The 22,391-nt window shown below is 36.6% G+C and overlaps 1 protein-coding gene across 1 annotated transcript in view; it reads left to right on the top strand.

Moving 5' to 3' along the window:
* CEP192 (centrosomal protein 192) overlaps positions 1-22,391 on the top strand; it is a 137,062-nt gene that overhangs the window by 49,019 nt on the left and 65,652 nt on the right. Inside the window, exons 11-16 of the mRNA XM_040619614.1 lie at positions 5,465-5,831; positions 6,239-6,382; positions 12,414-12,478; positions 12,911-13,120; positions 15,132-15,258; positions 16,569-16,687. Coding sequence (XP_040475548.1) covers positions 5,465-5,831; positions 6,239-6,382; positions 12,414-12,478; positions 12,911-13,120; positions 15,132-15,258; positions 16,569-16,687 — 1,032 coding nt within the window. The remainder of the gene's footprint in view (positions 1-5,464; positions 5,832-6,238; positions 6,383-12,413; positions 12,479-12,910; positions 13,121-15,131; positions 15,259-16,568; positions 16,688-22,391) is intronic.

Genomic DNA, 22,391 nt, shown 5'->3' with positions numbered 1-22,391 from the left:
AAGGTGGGGCTTGAACTCAGAACCCCAAGATCAAGAGTTGCATGCTCTACCTATTCAGACAGCCAGGCACCCCATAACTGTTCTGATTACTGTTGTTTGTAGTAAAGTGTGAAATCTGGGATGGTGATACCTCCAGCTTTGTTCTTTCTCAAGATTGCTTTGGCTCTTTGGAGTCTTTTGTGGTTCCAAATGGATTTTAGGATTGTTTGTTCTAGTTCTGTGAAAATTATTATTAGTATTTTAATAGGTCTTGCATTAAATCTGTGGATTGCTTTGGGTAGTATGGAAATTTTAACAGTATTTTCCCAATCCATGAACATGGTTTTATCTTTCTATTTTTTTGGGTCGTTTTCAGTTTCTTTCACTGGTGTCTTGTAATTTTCAAAGTATAGAGCTCTTACGTCCTTGGTTAAATTTATTCCTAGGTATTTTATTCTTTTTTATGATATTGTAAATAGGATTTAAAAAAATTTCTTTTTTTGATACTTTGTTATTAGTGTACAGAAATACAACAGATTTCTGTATATTAATTTTGTATCTGCAACTTTACTCAGTTTAATAGTTTTTGGTGGGATCTTAAGGTTTTTTATCTATAGTATTATGTCATGTGCAAATAGTGACAGTTTTGCTTCTTTTATCAAATTTGGATGCCTTTTATTTCATTTCTTATCTGATTACTGGGCTAGGACTTCCAATGTTATGTTGAATAAAAGTGGTGAGAGTGGACATCCTTGTCTTTTTTCCTGATCTTAGAGGAAAAGCTTTCAGCTTTTCACCATTGAGTATGATTTAGTTGGGGTTTGTCATACATGGCCTTTATTATGTCGAGGTGTTCCCTCTAAACCCACTTTTGGAGTTTTTATCATGAATGGATATTGAATTATGTCAGATATTTTTTCTGTGTCTATTGAGATGATCGTATGATTTTTAGCCTTCATTTTGGTAATTATGTTGATTGATGTGTGGATATTGAACCACCCTTACATACCTGGGAATAAGTCCCACCTGATCATAGTAAATGATCCTTTTAATGTGGTGTTGAATTTGGTTTGCAATTATTTTAGAGGATTTTTGTAACTGTGTTTATCAGGGATATGGGCTTATAATTTTGGTGTCAAGTTAATGTTGGTCTTGTGGAATGTATTTGGAAGCATTACTTCTTCTATTTTTTGAAACAGTTTAAAGAATAGGTGTTAACCCTTCTTTAAGTGTTTGGTAGAAATCAACAGTGAAGCCATGTGGTCCTGGATTTTTCTTTGTTGGTAGTTTTTGAATACTGATAAATTTGTTACTAGTAATCAGTCTGTTTAGATTTTCCATTTCTTCCTGATTCAGTCTTGGAAGATTGTATGTTTCTAGAAATTCATTCATTTCTTTCAGGTTGTCCAATTTGTTGGGTTATAATTTTTCATAGTATTCTCTTACAATCCTTTGTATTTTTCTGGTGTCGGTTATAACTTTTCTTCTTTCATTTCTAATATTATTTGAGTTCTCTCTCTATCTTGATAAGCCTCTCTAAAGGTTTGTCAGTTTTGTTTATCTTTTCAGAGAACCAACTCTGAGTTTCATTGATCTTATCTATTTTTTTTTCTTTTTAATCTCTATTTCACTCTGGTTCTTTTTAATGTTTGCTAGTATTCTATATGAAAAATAGTTCTGTTTTTAAATGGCATAACTTTGTTTCCTTGTCTTTTTTTTCTGTTGGAATATTCGTATTTTATTGTTTTTATAAGCTTTCTATGTTGAGGTATTTTGATTCTTACACATTTTATTTATTTACTTACTTGGCCCAAACAGTAGAAATTTATTTTCGTACACTTCTAGAAAAGTCAGATTGAGGTTTCAGCAGTGTTGGTTTCTCCTTGTCCTTCTCTCTCTGCCTTATAGATGGCCTTTTTCTCCCTGTATCTTCAGATGGCCTTCCCTCTCCCAATCCTTATGCATTTTAGGCTTTATTGTTTGTATTTGTTTCCTAGGGCTGCCGGAACAAATTACAAACATTTGGTAGCCTGCAAGAGCAAAAATTTATTCTCACAGCTCTAGAGGCCAAAAGTTGTAAATCAAGGTATTGGAAGGGCTAAGCTCCCTCCAAAGGCTCCTTTCTTCCCTCTTCCAGCATCTGGTAGCTCCTGGTTTTCCTTAGCTTGTGTCAGTATCATTTGAATATTTGCCTCCATCTTCAGTGTCTCTGTGTCCTGCTAAATCTTTTTTCTCTTATAAGGACATGGCTCATTGGGTTAAAGGCCCATTCAAAATCCAGGATGATTCTATTTCATGATCCTTAACTTAATTACATCCGCAAAGACCCTGCTTCCAAATAAGGTCACAATTTACAGGACCTGGGGTTAAGACTGGGACATTTTTAACCCACAAGAGTGTTACAGATAGATGTTATCTACTAAAGAGTATAAAACTACTCATCTGTATTTTCTCCTAGAACTTTTGCATTTAAATGTTTAAGCCATCTGAGATTTATTTTGATATAAGATAGGATGTAGCTTTATTTTCTGTATAACATTACTGGAAGATCACTCAGTTAATAAATGCTGGCACTAGGATTTAAACCAATGACTTTTTTTCAAAGTCAGCATCTTTTCTTTTATGTAGAACTACCTGCTTTTAAAAGTATTTTAACTTTAAAGATCATTGGCTGTAAGGCTGTTTTTGTCATCATACATCTTATAACAGAAAAGACGACTCTTACAGGCTTTATTGGCACTTGAAATTATGATGGTAGCTGAATGTCTGAGAAGAGTTTTCTAGGCACTTGGGCCCTTTTTCAGCAGTTGTTATTCTAGGAAAGAATAAGAAATGCCAATTGGGAAAGTATGCTGAAGAGCGTGGTTTTGAGGTGCTGGCTTAATTTGCCATGTCTGATGCAGTTGTTATGGGACATCTCATGGGCCTCTGTAGTATATGCTGTTTTACTCCTGCTAAAAAGGTATTTTGGGTTTCTTTTCCAAGTCTGTATTTAAATTCTAGTTAGTTAACGTATAGTGCGATATTGGTTTCAGGAGTAGAATGCAGTGATTTATCACTTTCATATAACACCCAGTGCTTATCATAATAAGTGCCCGCCTTAATACCCATCACCCATTTGGCCCACCCACCCAACCACCTCCCTCCAGCAACCCTGTTTTTTCTCTATCGTTAAGAGGCTCTTATGGTTTGCTTCCCCCCCCCCTTTTTCCCTGTTCTCATATGTTCATCTGTTTTGTTTCCTGAATTCCACATATGAGTGAAATCATATGGTATTTGTCTTTCTCTGACTTATTTCACTTAGCATAATACTCTAGCTTCATCCATGTCATTGCAAATGGCAAGATTTCATTCTTTTTGATGGCTGAGTAATATTCCTCTGTGTGTGTGTGTGTGTGTGTGTGTGTGTGTGTGTGTGTAAATAATATGTACCACATCTTCTATATCCATTTATCAGTCGATGGACACTTGAGCTCTTTCCATAGTTTGTGTGTTGTTGGTAATGCTACTATAAACATTGGGTGCATGTACACCTTTGAATCTGTATTTTTGGGCATATACCTAGTCCTTTGGGTATATACCTAGTAGTGTAATTGCTGCGTTATAGGGTAGTTCTATTTTTAACTTTTTTTCCAAAGATTTTATTTATTTTAAGAGACAGCGTGAATGTGGGGAGGGGGCAGAGGCAGAGGATAAGAGAGAATCTCAAGCAGACTCCATACTGAGCATGGATGGAGCCTGATGCGGGGTCAGTCCCATAACTGTGAGATCGTCGCCTGAGCCGAAATCAAGAGTTGGGCTTAACTGACTGAGCCACCCAAGCGCCCCTCTATTTTAACTTTTTGAGGAACCTCTACACTGTTTTCCAGAGTGGCTGCACCAGTTTGCATTCCCACCAACAGTGTAGGGGGGTTCCCCTTTCTCCGCATCCTTGCCAGCATCTGTTGTCTCCTGTGTTGTTAATTTTAGCCATTCTGACAGGTGTGAGGTGGCATCTCATCTGGGTTTTGATTTGTATTTCCCTGATGATGAGTGATGTGGAGCATCTTTTCATGTCTGTTAGCCATCTGGACGCCTTCTTTGGGAAAAAGTCTATTCGTGTCTTCTGCCCATTTCTTAACTGGAATATTTGGTTTTTGGGAGTTGAGTTTGATAAGTTCTTTATAGATTTTGGATACTAGCCCTTTATCAGATATGTTGTTTGCAAATATCTTCTCCCGTTTTGTAGGCTACCTTTTAGTTTTGTTGATTGTTTCCCTCGTTGTGCAGAAGCTTCCTATCTCGAAGAAGTCCCAGTAGTTCATTTTTGCTTTTGTTTCCCTTGTGTCCCTTCCCTAATGTGTCTAGTGAGAAGTTGCTGCGACTGAGGCCGGAGATGTTGCTGCCTATGTTCTCCTCTAGGATTTTGATGGTTTCCTGTCTCACATTCAGGTCTTTCATCCCTCTTGGGTTTACTTTTGTGTATGGTGTGAGAAAGTGGTCCAGTTTCATTCTTCTGCATGTTGCTGTCCAGTTTTCCCAACACCATTTGTTGAAGAGACTGTTTTTTTTCCATTGGATATTCTTTCCTCCTTTGTCAAAGATTAGTTGACCATATAGTTGTGGGTCCATTTCTGGGTTTTCTGTTCTGTTCCATCGATCTATGCATCTGTTTTTGTGCCAGTACCATACTGTCTGGATTTTGTGATATAGCCTGGAGCTTTGTAATGTAGCTTGAAGTCTGGAATTGTGATGCCTCCAGCTTTGTTTTTCTTTTTCATGATTGCTTTGGCTACTTGGGGTCTTTTGTGCTTCCATATAAATTTTACGATTGTTTGTTCTAGCTCTGTGAAAAATGCTAGTGATATTTTGATAGGGATTGCATTAAGTGTATAGATTGCATTGGGTAGTATAGACATTTTAACAACGTTTGTTCTTCCAGCCCATGAGCATGGAACGCTTTTCCATTTCTTTGTGTCCTCTTCAATTCCTTTCATAAGTGTTCTGTAGTTTTCAGAGTACAGATCTTTTACTTTTACCTCTTTGGTTAGGTTTATTCCTAGGTATCTGATGGTTTTTTGGTGTAATTGTAAATGGGATCAATTCTGAAAGGTATTAATATATCTGTTTTCAAGGGATGTTAGTCATATTAATTTTATGAGTTAGGTTACATTAATGGGCTTGCCATCCTTGTAGAGAGTTTTAGTGGTAATTACAAAAGTTAAACTGACATTTCTTACATCCTGTAATATAATGAACATATTGGACCCACTTTTGATATCTGAATCTGTTGATAAATGTTTGTAATGGCCACATTATAAATTTTGGTTTTGGTATATTGCTTAAAATTGGTTCATATATAGTCTAAAAGAGTAGAGTGAATACTGTATAGTCTCATGCTTCATATAATAATCATTTATGTCTACTACATAATTTTTTCCCATAAAGTTTTGGGATAAGTTATGAAAAACAAAACTTATGGCTGCTCTGTTATGCATTTTTAAAGGAAAGTGCAAGAGAAGAAGTTCCAGTGAAGACTTTCCAGGCTACTAATGCGAAACTTAACCCTGTTTATTTTCATGACACAAATGCTGGTAAAGGTGATTTTGACTTAATGGACCCTTTGAAGCTGGAGGCTGGGTCTCTTCATCAAAATAAGCATTTGGCGTCTGATTCAGAAACAGTTTTGTCCGTGGATACATGTTTAGCCACTGAAACTCCTAAAGTGTCCATTAAAAAATACGTGGACATAGCATCTTTGAAGCCTATTAGTGACGTTGAAATTAATTCCACTGAAAGTCTTCGGTCACCAACTAGTGAAAGGCGAACATGTGAATATTACAGGTCCAAGTCCATTGAAAAGAGTAAAGAGCGTAAGTAGGTTTTTTTAAAAAATAAAAGTAACATATAAAATGTTTATATACTTTGAGTAGAGTATATTTTTAAGTGGAACTTGCCCAATATTTTATATTAAAATTTTGTGTTTTGTGGATTAGAAATTGTATGTTTATTCACAGATCTAGTGGAAATGTACTACTCTAAGTCTTAGTTTTCTTTTCTTTTTGCCCCTGGTTCTCCATTATAGATTTTTACTGGGTATAGCTGGCTTATCCACCATTAGAGAACTTTTCTTTTGTGGGAATGGATTTTCTTTGTTCTAACTAGTTTTGGATAGATTTTAGTACTGTTGATCTAAGATAAGTCAACTAAGTAAAATTATTTAAGAATATTATATCATTTTTGTTTTAAAAGTCATTGGATATTTTTTGGAATTTTTTAGAAACGGAGCTACCACAAAGTGTGGTCTATCAAAATGAAGAGGGCAGATGGGTCACTGACCTTGCATATTATACATCTTTTAATAAAGAACAAGTTTTAAATATGTCTCTAACTGACGAGATGAATGAAGACTTCAGATCTGGTTGTAAGTGTTTTGATAACCACTTTATCATACCATTTTCATTGTTTTTGATGGTGTTCTGAGATTACTGTGCATATATTGGTTAGCCACATCAAATCACTTTTGGAGTATACATTTGAACTTTGAACAATGTGGGGGCTAAGGGGCACCAACTCCTTGCATATTTCAAGATCTGCATATAACTTTTGACTCCCCAAAATCTTGAATACTTACAGCCTACTGTTTACCAGAAGCCTTAAGCGATAGCATAAACAGTTAACATCTGTTTTGTATGTTGCATGTGTTATATACTGTATTCTTATAGTAGGATGAGCTAGAGAGAGGAAAAAGTTAAGAAAATCATAAGGGAGAGAATACATTCATAGTACTTTACTGTATTTATCAAAAAATAAATAAATCTGTGTTAAGCGGACCTGTGTAGTTCAAACCCATGTCGTTTAAGCGTCATGTGTAATACTGAGCTTATTAGTAGTTTTTATAGGAACAAAGGCTTGAGTTAGTGCTAATCATTGCAGAATGAGCTGAGCCTTTTCCTTAAGCAAGGACAGTCAGACTATCATTCTTTTACATCAGTTTAGAACCTTCATATTGCAGTTGGAAGGGACCTCAGGCTGTATGTTCTCACTTTTATTTTATTATTATTTTTTTTAAGATTTTATTTATTTATTCGACAGAGATAGAGACAGCCAGCGAGAGAGGGAACACAAGCAGGGGGAGCGGGAGAGAAAGAAGCAGGCTCATAGCGGAAGAGCCTGATGTGGGGCTCGATCCCGTAACGCCGGGATCACGCCCTGAGCCGAAGGCAGACGCCCTAACCACTGTGCCACCCCATGTTCTCACTTTTAAAATAATGTCCTGAGCAAAAGAACTATTCTGATACATGAGCAATTACAAAATCCAATCCATTTTGGGATAAAACCTAAGAAATGTGGGAATGACGGGAGAAAAGTGACAGAAAAGATAAATCTCAAAGGATGAGAGCATTAGGAATATCAGCTAGGTTTGGTGATTAGCAGAATCTCTGACAGTGAAAGGAAGAACTGGTTTAAGTCTGCGGAACAAATTGCATTTTGAGCCTTAGTCTGTGGCGATGCTGTGCCACCGAGGCCTCCAGTTCCGAGCACCTCTAAACCTGCAACAAGGAAGGGCATTCAGTGGCCTGTCAAGCCTAGTCTTATTCTTAACAGGCTCAGAACATGCCACAGGAAGAAGTTACTCTAACTGCTACTTGTACTAAGCTCCTCTTGAACATCTAATGATGTGGCAGGTAGAGACAAATAAGGTATTTTCCAGCGCCTAAGAAATTGTCCATCAGCTAAGGGGGATCAGCCAAGAATAAAACAATCAGCATCGTAAGAGACACAAACCAAATGGTTTTGGAGTTTAGAGGAAAAACAACTATTGTGTGAGTGGGTGACACGGATTTCACATAGGAGGTGGCTTTTGAGGTAAGAATTTGAGGGCATGAGAAATTCCAAATGGATAGAAGACCCCATGAAAGAATGAAATGAGGAAGTCTGGGTGTGTTTTGAGAATGGTAAATAGTCCAATGTAGCTAGCATTTATGACAAGGTATGGGAAGAGGAGAGTAGTAAAAGGTGAGGAGGTGAAGCTGGAGAAGTAGAGTAGGGCCAGAAGTGGGTTGAGCTTTAACTACCATGTCAGAGTTGAGGCTTGTGTGGTGAGCAATAGGGAGCCACTACAGACTTCATTGTCCAACTTCCTTTGTGAGTTGTCTCTGGCACTGATGGTCGGTTGATTGGGAGATTCCTTAAGATATTGTAGAAATCTAGGTGTCGCAGTGAGAATAAAAAGCAATTAGATAATGAAAGACCTGGAAATACAACGGTTAGGATTTGGTGGCTGGATTTCAGTAAATAGAGAGGCAAGAAGAGATTGAGGTTAGTGGTCTGAGTTACTTGAGAAAATGGCAATACCATGAACTGAGATGGCAAAATCAGGAGAAATTGTAGAATTTTGAATGATTGTGTTTTGAGGTGGGAAATGGGAGCCAGAAACTGGAAATTAAGTTACAGTTTGAGCTTGTTCAATGATATATATCTTGATTTAGAAAGAGCAAGAGGGTACAGACGGGACAGTGGATATTGAGTGTCACTTAAAAAACTCAATGGTCATGGAATTCCTACATGTAACTGGTGGGTGAATAAAGTGATAGAACCATTTTGGAAACTTGTCTAGCAGGAGCTTTTGGTGGTAAACTTTATGAACTTCATACTTTAGGGCCGAGTAATTTTGCACCAGAATATATACCCAGGGTATAGATGTATTCTTCACCAAAAGACTAAAATAGTTATAGCAGCAGTATGTGATTAACTCCAAATTAGAAACTCCCAAATTCTCATTAATGATAGAATGGATTGTGTTTATTCACACATTGGAATGCTTTGTAGCAATGGGAACGAATGATGTGTAGCTACTTGTAACAGTGGGGACGAATTTCACAAGTATATTGAATGAAATAAGCAGAGTAAGAGTACATGCTATATAAATCTATTTGTACATATTTCAAAATGTACCTTGCTCTGTGGAGTAAGAAGTAAGGATACTGGTTACCATCTGATGGGCTTGTAGTAACGGGAAGGAAGCTTGAGTAGCCTTTTGGGGGTGCTAGCAAAGTGCTCTTTCTTGATCTAGGGTGTGGATCTGGCCACACAAATGTGTTCATTGAGTTGTACACATAAATACTTCTCATATGTATATTATGCTTTGGTAAACAGTTTTTAAAAATTAATGATCAGACTGAGAAAAAATATTTGCAATTCATGTTACAGGTTAAGGGCCCATTTTCCTAATGTGTAAATAGTTCTAATAAACAATAAGAAAAAAAACAGCTTCTCAGTGTAGAATTAGGCAAAAGATATAAACAGTTCAGAGAAATGGAAATGAAAATGGTTGTTAAATGTTCAAAAATAAATTCATGGAACTTATTCATGGAAAGAAACCAATCCATGATACTATGTTTCCATTATTTCACTGGCAGTGATCCAGTAGTTTGGTAATAAAACTGTGTTGGCAAAAATGTGAAGGAAATAGGTATTGTACTTTATGGCACAGGGTCTAGGTAGAGCAGTATTACAGCATCCAGCAAAATTACGAATGTACACACCCTGTAACCAAGGGGTTCTGCTGGGAATTTATTCTTCAGATATGCCTGCAGAAGTGGTATGTGATACATACTGTTTATGATAACAAAAGGTTGGAAGCAATGTGGATGTACAAAATAGGGAACTCATTAAATAAGGTACATCCATACAAGGAAAATACACTGTGGTCATTAAGGGAAANAGGCTCTTCAGGTACTAATATGGAATAATCACTAAAATAAATTGTTTAAATTCTAAGACATAGAAAAGCATATAAAATATTCTGACATTTATGTAAAAAAGTGGAAGGGGGAAGAGACACATATATTTATAAACACATATGGTGCAAAGATTTTTTTAAAAGAGGAAGAAATGGATTGCAGGAATCCCTAGCTACTGAACTCAAAAATCAAATAGGTTCAAATTGGGATTTCAGGGGTACTTTATATATTGTTTGCTTTTGGAGATATGGGATATAGGGTCAGGGATGAGGGGGAGACTTTTCAGTGCCATATTCCCTTTTATGTCTTTGGTTAACTTCTAAAAACTCTTTGTTGAAGCATAATACACATATGTGTACCTTTGCATTTTGAACTACATAGGTGTGTTACTATTAAAGGAAAAATAAAATATGTAAAAGAAGAAGTTTAATGAAACCGTCCTTGTGGTTAGGGAATGAACAATGGCCAGGTTGGAAAGGATGAGTGGTGAAAAAAATGGGGAAAACCATTACGGAATACTGTGGAAAAAGTGTGATGGAAGGAAAGAAAGGATGAACTAGGTCAAGGAAAATCAGTGTCAGGCGAGCATGAATGCAGGGGAAGCATTTTTATAGGAAGGGGGAAGGGAATTTTTTAAATGTAAGAGGAGATAATTCAGAAGAGAAAGGTTGGACCAAGGTGTAATTTCATAATGTCAGATTCATTCAAAATGAAAATTTATCTACTTAACAAACTTTATTCAGAAAATAAAGAGATATGACGCCGTCTCCCCCATTTCTGCGTTGCCCTTCTCTCACAGCTCCATCCATCCGAGTCACTATATCACTGCTGCTTATGGCCTAGGATTTAAACATGGCTGGGGGACTGGGGTATGTGGCCTGCTTCAAAATTTAACATCTGAAACATTCAGGAGATACTTGAAAGGACTGCTTTAGATTTGGCAAAGAATTGGGTATAGATTCTTATAAAACTGAAGTTCTTCTTTCTCATGATTGCTGACTGATTTCTGATGAGCATACAAGGTAGCAGTATTACTGTAGATTTTTCTTTAATTGAAGAATCTGTTATAGTTCAGAGAAAAAAAATACTTAAGAATGTAATAAATAGCAGTTGGAACTGTTGAGTTAATGTTTTGAAAGACATTTGATTTTTTAAAAAGATTTTCTTTATTTATTTGAGAGGGGGGGAGAATATAGAGGGAGAGTGAGAAGCAGACTCCCCATTGAGCAGAGAGCCCGATGTGGGGGCTCAATCTCAAGATCCTGATACCACGACCCGAGCCAAAAGCAGCCACTTAACCGACTGAGCCACCCAGGTGCCCCAGAAAAACATTCGATATTTAACACAGTGAAGTAAATTAAGTTTTTCTGGGTCATCTTCTTAGTGGTCTGATTTCCTACTTCCCCTCCCTTGGCTGTTAGGTTTGGTTGGCTGATACTTTCACATTTTAGGGCAATGGCTTTTAACATACTTTGAGTCATGGGCACCACAGAAAATCCTCATAGAAAAATTTTTATGTGAAAGATTGTATTTTTCATGTGATTTTGAGAGTTTCATTGTTCTCCTGATGCCATTCATAGACCTCTAGGTTAAGGATGTATTTATAAAGAAATGATGGGTTCACAAGCTAAAGAACCCCCACTATCCTAACAAGTAAGGATCTGAGCTATCTCTGGTGTTCTATTTTTCCTGATTGGAAATATTCTATTTCTGTTCTCATTATGTGTCTCAAGATATTAATGTTGAACTATAAGGGTTTCCAAAAGGGCAGTGTGGATCTGATTAGCTTCTGATGGACTAATGAGAGTGGGGGACACCTCTCTTGTTTGGGCCATGGTAGACTGTCTTTTTGGGTTGCATGCAACTTCCCGTTTCAGCCAGTCTCCTAACATACTAGGCAGAGGCCCAGAATGGGTAACAGGCAAGCAGAGAGCCTGCAGACTTTCTGATGAGTCAACGTGTTTAAAATTCTTTTTGATTCTAATACCTTGAGCGGGATCATGTGCTTTCTAGTTTGCCACTATCCCACCCCTCGCTGTTGTGTCACACCTGGTCCTTTCTGCTCATCCCCCTCGGGCCTCTGAGGCATTTTAGTTTGTGGCTTTGGCTTAGAAGTTGAAGGTGTCCAGGCCCATTCGTTTTCCTAAGGTGAACTGAGTTGCTCAGTAGGAACTTTGAGGGCAGATGTTGGATGACCTCTCTCTTAGTTTGTCCAAGGCTGTGTGGTTTTCTGGGATGTGGGATTTACCTTTCTAAAAGTGAGACAGTCCTGGGCAAACAGGTGGTGGGCACCCCAGCAGACCTCTTCACAACAAGTTTACAGAGTGACTTCTTGTTATGATGGTTCCAGATGAAATTTCACAGGTATTCATGGGTGAGTACCTTAAATCAGTTGTGCCAAAATTTTCAAAAGCTAAAATTAATGTGAATCTTTTACAAATAAAAAGCTTACATTGTAAAGCCCTTTAGTAAGTTAGGACAAGTTAGTTACTGATAAAATCAATAGTAGTAGAGTATTCATTACCAGAAGTTTGAGAACCAGAGACTTAGGTACTTAGAACAGATGCCTCACTTGTATGATGAAACTTTCATATACTTTTCTCAATTACTTTTTTTAGTGTTTCATTTTCCTAACTAGCTAAGTTTTAAATATCTGCTAGTTTGTAATTAAGCATTAGTATAATTTAATTATACAAACTCTTTTTTAAGCTGAAGCACTGGATTTGATTGATCAAGATGAAGAAGAATTTAATAAAGAGCATCAATTTATGCAGGTTTGTATTTTATTGGCATTAACCAAAGTTTAAAATTTTGCCTATATTCTTTCTGGATAGATACATAGTTTGTATAGAATTATATCTTGTTTTCTCATGTTTACACAATTTCTTTTTCATTCATACTCTCAATTATTAATTAAAAAATAACCGACATACTAAAGTAATGTTCAGTTCACTTAGAATCACCTTAATAGGCTTTAGAGATCTTTCCATAGTTTTTAACCATGTTTTAAAAGGAAGTAATGCTATTTAAACAAATTGAATATGTTCATTACCTTATTATTAGCTGCTTAAGCTTGAATTTGTCCTAATTTTTTAAAAATCAAAATGTTTAAATTTTCTTAGTTAAATTTTCTTATTTTTGCATATTAGAAGAACAGAAAGAAGCCTTGCTGGGGAAATAAAATGAAACAATAACTTTCTCCCTAGGAAGAAAATATAGATGCCCAGAACACTTCAGCTGCACTAGGGGATATGTCTTGGGGAACTTCAATTAATTACAGTTTGTCGAGGAAATCACTTAGCACATCAGATTTGGACAAAGATGATGCCAGTTATTTACGCCTATCTTTAGGAGAGTTCTTTGCTCAAAGATCTGAAGCTCTTGGTTGCCTTGGTGGTGGTTACAATGTGAAAAGAGTAAGTATAATATGTGCTAGAAGTGGTTGAATTCACCAGCCTTTATATTTTGCATGTTACGATGGTATTAGCTACAACATAGTATCTTTACAGCAGGACAGAATTGGGACATGACAGAATTGTGGTAGACAGCTTAGGTTTTATAGTCGGTCAGACTCTGACTTCAGTCCCAGTTCTGTCTTCTAACTAACTCTGTGCGATGAAACAACTTATTTAACTCCGCTAGCCTTAATTTTCCAATTTTTTAAAATGGAGTGCTATTTTATAGGGTTTCATAAGAGTTAAGTGTGATGGGACACACAAAGCATTTAGCACCAAGACTAATTGTTATATCATTGGTTGATGGCAAGAATTCGAAGATTGATTTTTTTTAACCTCTTACCTGAAAACATGTTTTGAAATATAGGAAAGTTTTGGCTTAATAAGTTGCAATACAGGTAAAAGTTTGAAAACGTAAGCAATAGTAGTAATTTCTATGAATAATGGTGAGGAGTTGCTTTAAGCTGTGGTGGTCAAGGCAACCTCTGAGGAGATGGCATTGAACTGGGACCTAAATGATGGGAAGGAGGAGGCTGCCAGAAGAGCTGCAGGCAGAGTGTTCCCAACAAAGGGGGACCATTGATGTGGAGGCTTGGAGGTGGAAAGTAGAGTGAACAGAAAGCAGGCCAGGGGAGTTAATGTAAATGGAGACAGGGAGAGAGGGTAGGATGATTCAATGGTAGAAGAAGACCAGAACCAGATCATGAGGGGTCCTTGTAGAACTTGGATTCTGAAATTAATTGGGAAGAAGTGCTTGGAGGCAGGGAGCAACTTTGTCGTGGTGCCAGCTCCATCTCCATGTGTGACATGATGCTACTGTATATGGAACCTGGATGGAGAGGGGCAGTGAACCAAAAGGAGGAATAGCAGCAGGCAGAGAGGCTTAGTACATGGGAAGAGATGTGGTGAAGGCTGGGGTCTAGAATGATAGTACAAACACAGAAAAAATCAAGGATTCAAGATTTCTTTTGGAGGTTGGGTCAAAAGACTTGATAAATTCCATATAAGAAGTTGGGTTATTGGAGAGAGTGGTATTAAAACTGTATTTCACTAAATGTAATTTGAAATAATAGCCATGGTATTAGAACTCAAAGTCAATATACAGAACTTAAATTTGAAACTGAACTGATTTTGATACCTTCGATTTCTTTGACTGACCTACCTGATTACACCTCAGAGCAGTGTTGAAGAGAAGTGATGATGTTGGGGTTCCCTGACACATCCTATCCCTATACATTCCTGTCTGTGCAGTGAATTAAAAAATGAAAATAAGTGCTAAGGAGAGACAGATTTTCCTGCCTGAATTGATTGGGATTTTGACATTATGAGAGAAGTTGAAGAATAAATGAATTCCTTACTCAACAAACAAAGCATGGATCATGGTTTAGTTATGAAATGTTACTTGCATTCAAGTTGCTGGATCAAGGGAAGATCAACCGAAAATTGAATACATTTAATGAATTTACATTTCAGGTCTGTCATGTCAAAGTTGTATAAGAAAGACAAGTGGGATTCCCTGCTCCTTAACACTTTCATCCAAGTGCTAGGAACATACCTAATCTTAATACAGATTTTTGAGGATGTATTGTATAAAATAAATGCCCTTATAAGTTTTAAGAAGGCAGGACATTTTATCTTTTTTCTCATTGATATGTCACACTGATGATTAACAGTGCCTGATAACAGTAGCTGCTTAATAATTAGTGAAGGAACGAAATGTCTTTTCTGGGTGGTTTGAATTTGGATTTCTTAGGAAGAGCAGCTTATTTGACTGTATTAGTTTTGATGATTGAATATAGCAGTAAGGAAATAAAACTAGACTTTTAAAGTTCATCTCTAGTTATTTGAGTTTAAATGAAAAGAGCCATGATTTTGTTGAAGTAATTTAGGTTACCCATAGTAGGATAAAATAGTCTAGAATTTCTCAGAGCAGTTAAAAATTAAGGAAATAATTCACATGTTTATTTTGTAGCCATCGTTTGGTTATTTTATTAGATCACCAGAGAAGAGAGAACCTGTTGCTCTCATAAGAAAATCTGATGTATCAAGAAGTAATTTGGAAAAAGAAGTGGCTCATCTTAACCATGATATATTTTCAGGTAATAGATTAAAAGAAGGAGTTTTTAGTAACCTTTTTTTTTTTTGACCTGTAAGTTAGTGGTTATGTGATCATGTTCTTATGAGTGAAAAATGTATGTATTGTTTTGAATTTTTTCAGTATTGGTTACAGATTTTATTCTTATATAACCCACATTGCCTTGTTAGTTGAAAGTGAAAACAAGTCAGCCAAAATCCATCTAAATCCTTTAGTAAAAAACCAAAGTAAATGAAATATAATTTGTTCAAATGTGCTAGTTAATTTTGGCCTATTTAACTACTGAGTTAATGAACTGTAGTTATTATTATTATATTTAGGTAGACTTTTGGTTAAAAAGGTATTTTGAGATTTGGACTATGATTGTCTATAATAAATATCCATGATAAATATTTTTTTAAAGGTTTATTTATTTATCTTGGGGCGGTGAGCGGTAGAAGGAGAGAGAATCTCCAGCAGACTCCCTGCTGAGCATGGAGCCTGATGTGGGGCTCAATCTCACGACCCTGAGATCATGATCAGGGCCAAAATCAAGAGTTGGATGCTTAACCAACTGAGCCATCCAGGCGCCCTCCGTGATAAATATTTAAAATCAGACTTTTTTGATAATAACATACAATTATTGAACAGCTGCTTTTTGTTAGTACAGTGCCTGGTGCTACATATATAAAATTGTACAGTATATGCTCCGGTCCTTAAAGAGCCTATATCTAATAGAGGAGTTGGCATAAAGGGGCTATCTATAAAATCAGTTGATTTTCTATTATCGTAAAGAGGGACTCATTTTTATTTTTATTTATTTTTAGAGAGTGTGCGTTCGTGGGCAGTGGGGGAGGGACAGAGAGAAAGGGAGAGAGAGAGTATCTCAAGCAGGGTCCACACTCAGTGGGGAGCCCCTTGTGGGGCTTGATCTCACAACCCTGAGATCATGACCTGAGCTGAAACCAAGAGTTGGGTGCTCAACCAACTGAGCCACCCAGGTGCCCCAAGAAGTACTTATTTTTAAATCAGCCTACTGTATAGTTGTGAAATGTTTAAAGCTGAAAATATTAAATGAGTTTGTCAGTATTTGAAAGGGAGAGATTAAAATCCACAGTCTTCTTCAAAGTTTAAACTTGGCAAAATCAAAGTAACAGAGCTCTGATCCTTTGTCCTAGCGACCGAACGTTTAAATAGCTTTTGTGAAGATGACTGATAATTGAGATACAAAGACTCTTCATTGACAATTAATCATGTTGAGTGGTCCTTATCCCACAGATTGTTTCTGTGAGATAATGTATAGATGTAAGTTGAATTATTGTATATTTTCTACAGGAGACTTAAAAGCACAGCTAAGTGAAGAATCAGTTACACTTCAGGCTGAAGAACTGGAGAGTATTTCACAAGTGGATGAAAGTGATGTGACATTAACTGCCAATAACAGCAAAACAGAGGTATCTTGAGCTTTCCATAGAGAAAAACGAAAACTGCATTGTCATAGTTCTCGTATAAGATCAACATAAGGTCACATGTGACAAATATATGCAGTATAACATTGGTTGGGCTTCTTTGGGTTCAGTTTTATTATAAATGTCCTTTGAATTTTCAGAAACATTTTAATCTGTGTAATAAATATACATGCTAAGTACATATGTACATACTAAACATAATAAGCATACATAAATTTGTTTATAAAAGAAACCTACAGGGGCGCCTGGGTAGCGCAGTCGTTAAAGCGTCTGCCTTCGGCTCAGGGCATGATCCTGGCGTTCCGGGATCGAGTCCCACATCGGGCTCCTCCGCTGGGAGCCTGCTTCTTCCTCTCCCACTCCCCCTGCTGTGTTCCCTCTCTCGCTGGCTGTCTTTGTCAAATAAATAAATCTTTAAAAAAGAAAAAAAGAAAAAAAAGAAACCTACAGTGAGTTACCACAGCTTACCTGTGTACACCCCCAGGTCAAGAAAGAGAACATCACTGGTAGCTAAGAAACCTTTTTTTTTTTTTTTTTTTGGTCCTTTCTGAGCACTACTCCTCCTATCCACTATTAATTTTGCCTGTTTTTGAACTTTATTTACAAGAAATCATGTACCATGTATTCTTTTTCTTTGATTTTTTTCACTCGTGTTTGCTAGATGCAACTATGTTAAGTATAAAAGAAGCTTATTTTCATGACTATATCTAGTATTCTGTTATATGAACACCCTGCATTTGCTATGCCCATTAGACATGTCCATTGGACATTTGGGGTCTATCTTATATCAGTTTGACACTGTGGCTTTTTAAGTCTTGTTACTTTTTCTTGAAAAGTATCTTGACTATTCTTGGCCCTTTGCATTTCCATATATATTTTAAAATCAGATTGCCACCTTCAGCAAACTAACCAGTAGCACTGTTGGGCTTTTAACTCGTGTTCCATTCAATGTGTAGAACAGTCAAGTTGACACCTCTATAATACTGAATGTTGTAATTCATGAAATTTATGTATCCTTCCACTTAGGTTTTAAGTTTTCTCTGTATTTTGTGATTTTTTTGTGTGTGCGCAGAGATTATTTTACAGCTTTTGTAGATTTCTTTCTAACTTGTTGAAACAATGTTTTAATACTACCTTTCTTAGCTGCACTCTTCCCTTTTTTGGCTAAAAAGAAATACATGTTTTTTAAAATACTCAGCTTATATGTAGCAACCATGCTAAATTTACCATTAACTCTAATAATGATAGATTCTTCGAATTTTTCTGTATATGCAGGTTTATCTTCTGAGAATAACAATAGTTTTGTTCCTTTCTGATTTTGATACCTTCAGTTTCTTTGACTGGCCTACCTGATTATACCTCAGAGCAGTATTGAAGAGAAGTAATGATGTTGGGGTTCTCTGACAGGGCGGGAAAGCTCTTCAGTATTTTATTTTTAAGTTGTATGTGTGCTACTATGTGGTCAAATAATCTTTGACAAAGGAGGAAGGAATATCCAATGGAAAAAGAAACAGTCTCTTCAACAAATAGTGTTGGGAAAACTGGAGAGCAACATGCAGAAGAATGAAACTGGACCACTTTCTCACACCATACACAAAAGTAAACCCAAGAGGGATGAAAGACCTGAATGTGAGACAGGAAACCATCAAAATCCTAGAGGAGAACATAGGCTGCAACATCTCCGGCCTCAGTTGCAGCAACTTCTCACTAGACACATTAGGGAAGGGACACAAGGGAAACAAAAGCAAAAATGAACTATTGGGACTTCTTCGAGATAGGAAGCTTCTGCACAACGAGGGAAACAATCAACAAAACTAAAAGGTAGCCTACAAAACGGGAGAAGATATTTGCAAACAACATATCTGATAAAGGGCTAGTATCCAAAATCTATAAAGAACTTATCAAACTCAACTCCCAAAAACCAAATATTCCAGTTAAGAAATGGGCAGAAGACACGAATAGACTTTTTCCCAAAGAAGGCGTCCAGATGGCTAACAGACATGAAAAGATGCTCCACATCACTCATCATCAGGGAAATACAAATCAAAACCCAGATGAGATACCACCTCACACCTGTCAGAATGGCTAAAATTAACAACACAGGAGATAACAGATGCTGGCAAGGATGCGGAGAAAGGGGAACCCCCCTACACTGTTGGTGGGAATGCAAACTGGTGCAGCCACTCTGAAAACAGTGTAGAGGTTCCTCAAAAAGTTAAAAATAGAACTACCCTACGACCCAGCAATTGCACTATTATGTATTTACCCAAAGGATACAAAAATTCAGGGGCGAAGGGGTACATGCACCCCAGTGTTTATAGCAGCATTATCAACAATAGCCGAACTATGGAAAGAGCCCAAGGGTCCATTGACTGATGAATGGATGAAGAAGATGTGGCATATATATAAAATAGAATACCATTTGGCCATCAGAAAGAATTAAATCTTACCATTTGCAACAATGTTGTGAATGGAGCTAGAGTGTATTATGCTAAGCAAAATCAGAGAAAGATAAATACCATGTGATTTTACTCATGTAGAATTTAAGAAACAAAACAGATGAACATGGGGAAAAAAAAAGGCAAAACATAAGAGGCTCAACTATAGAGAACAAACTGAGGGTTGATGGAGGGAAGTGGGTGGGGGTGGGCTAAATGTGTGATGGGCAATAAGAAGGGCTCTTGTTACGCTGAGCACTGGGTGTTAAATGTAAGTGTTGAATCACTGCATTGTACTCCTGAAACCAGTATTACACTGTATGTTAACTAACTAGAATTTTAAAATTTGGAAGAAAAAAGTAAATTAGATGTGTGCTGTAGGTTTTTATTTATCATTGATTTTTATTTTTTATTTTTATTTTTATTTTTTTTAAAGATTTTATTTATTTATTCGGCAGAGATAGAGACAGCCAGCGAGAGAGGGAACACAAGCAGGGGGAGTGGGAGAGGAAGAAGCAGGCTCATAGCGGAAGAGCCTGATGTGGGGCTGGATCCCATAACACCGGGATCACGCCCTGAGCCGAAGGCAGACGCTTAACCGCTGTGCCACCCAGGCGCCCCTATTTATCATTGATTTTTAAAATTCCCTTCTGATATTTGTCTGCTAGTTTGTTTTGTTTTTAACTTGTAAGGAGGTTGAATCTTGTCAAATGCTTTTTTGCATCTGTCAAGGTAAGCATCAGCTTTCTTTTTTTCTGGTAACGTGAATCACAAGAAATAGTTTTTGAATATTCTATTCTTCTATACTTGGAATACACCTATCCTTTTTATAGATCATTGGATTTGGTTTGCATATGGTCTGTTTAGAACGTTGTGTCTGTGTGAGTGAGCAGAATGCCTTTTTGGTTTCGATATCAAGGTTTTGGTTGTCTCATTTTTTTCTATTTTTCTGAAAGAGTNTAAGAATGGTGCTGTTATGTTTATTTTTTTTTTTAGATTGGTGCTGTTAGATTTTGGTAGAGTACGTTGGTGAAATCCTCAGAGTCTGGAATTTGAATACTTTTTAATTGCTGATTCAATTTTTTTTAGAGATTTTATTTATTTAATTGAAAGAGAACTTGTGCAAGTTGCATGAGTGGGGTGAAGGGCAGAGGGGAAGGGAGAGGAACAAGCAGACTCCCCACTGAGCCAGGAGCCTGATGCCGGCTCCATCCCAGGACCCTAAGATCATGACCTAAGCTGAAGTCAGACACTTAACTAACTGAGCCACCCAGGTGCCCCTCAGTTTCTTTAATAGTTACAGGACTATTCTGATCTTTAAAACTTGTGTCAGTTTTAGTAAATTGTAGTTTCGTAGGAATTATAACCTTTCATCTAAACTTGAAAATATATCACTCCATATAAATTGACATATTTTACCATAATATCCTCTTGTGATTAATATTTTAGGTTCTTAGGGAATGTCTTCTTTGTTATATATTGGCTCTTTTCCCTGTCTTTTTTCTTAGTCATTCTTACCAGGTATTTCTCAATTTTATTAATTCATTAATTTTATTTATTCTCTGTTTTCTATTCATTTTTTTTTTTTTTTGGTCTTTATTTCCTTCCTTATATTTTCCGGGGATTTAATTTGTTGTTTCTCTAACTTCTGGAGATAAATGTTTGGCTTAATTTTTCTGCCTTTCTGCTTTTCTTCACTTGATCTTAGCCAAAAGGCCGAGAAGCGATTACCTTTCTGCTTTTCTTAACATAAACATCTAATGGCATAAATTTCCCTGAAAACAGGGATTTTGTTGCATCCCGTACTATTTTTTACATCACATATGTTTTGATATGTCATACTGTCTTTATTATTCCATTTAATGTATTTTCTAATTTCTCTGGTCCATTGTGGTTTGCAAATGTATTGCCCAGTTTCCAAACATTGAGGGATTTTGCAAATTTTTAAATATTGATTCTAGGCCTATTGTACCGCAATCAGAGAAAGGTTGGTTTTAGTCCTTTGAAATTTGTTAAAACGTGATATATGGCTCAGCATTTGTTCCATTTTTGAAAATATTTTCTGTGCACATGACAGGAATGTCTGTGGTGTGATCTTTGGTTGCTCTCTTCTGTATATTTTATTTAGGGAAAATTTATTAAATCATAGTGATGAAACTGTAGCCTTAAAATTATTGTACTTGTTCTTTCAGTTACCTAGATATTAAAATCTCACACTATGATTATGGATTTGTCTGTTATTCACTGTGAGTCTGGCAGTATTTGCTTTAAAAATTCTGAAGCTGTGTTTTTAGGTACATTTTAGGTACATAGAATTGTTCTGTCTGATGAACCAAATCTTCTGTCATTATGCCTTTGTCTGCAATTATGCTTTATGCCTTAAGTCTCGTCTGATATTAACATAGGTAACACCAGCTTTCTTTCTTTCTTTAGTGTTTATTGAGTGTTTGCATGTTATATCTTTTTCTTTTTGCTTTTAACCTTTTACAGGCAAAGTCACTGAAATAATTTGAGGCCATGGGAGATATAATCTTCCAGACAGGATTTATGTTTGCTTCTGACATGAATGAGGAACACTAGCTAGACATAAATAGGAACCATGGGTAAACAACTAAAACGGAACCAACAGCAAAGAAACATAAACCTATTTAATGTTTAAAAATGCAAGTTAGGACTTCTGTCTCCAGTAATAGCAGACTAAGCAACGTAAACCAACTCTGGCTGACAACAATTAGAACTGGATAACATATCCAGAAACATCTCTTAGAAGGTACTGGAGAGCTAATAAAGGACTAAAAACTATTGGGCTTTCAAAATCCAAGAGAAGAAAGAAACCCAGTACTAAGGATGCTTTTCCCTGTGGGGATCTGTTGCTTCAAGAAGATGCTGTGGATAAGAATTTAAGAAGAAACTCAACAAAGGTGTTCTTATGGGAGTGAGGGTATAAAAACAGAGTTCAGTGCCCACCAATGATGAGAGGTAGGGAGTAGCCATGGTAAACAACCATGCTTTAGGATGAGACCACAAAGGGTTACACACCCTAGGAGAAAAGGCAAACCAAAATTAGGCTGGCCCTCATAACAACTGAGGGCCAGCTCTAATCAGCTCAGTCTCAGTACCTGGATCAAAGTGATCTGAGACTGCTAGTGTTCCTCATTTCCAACAATTGAACGAAATTACCAAGAATTATAGTTGGAATCACAATGGCTCAATGGTTTCTCAACCCCAGTATCTTAATTTTTTGTTTTAAA

Source organism: Ursus maritimus, unplaced genomic scaffold (assembly GCF_017311325.1).
Source record: "Ursus maritimus isolate PB19 unplaced genomic scaffold, ASM1731132v1 scaffold_33, whole genome shotgun sequence".
Lineage (NCBI taxonomy): Eukaryota > Metazoa > Chordata > Mammalia > Carnivora > Ursidae > Ursus > Ursus maritimus.
This window is presented reverse-complemented; position numbering and strand designations above follow the sequence as displayed.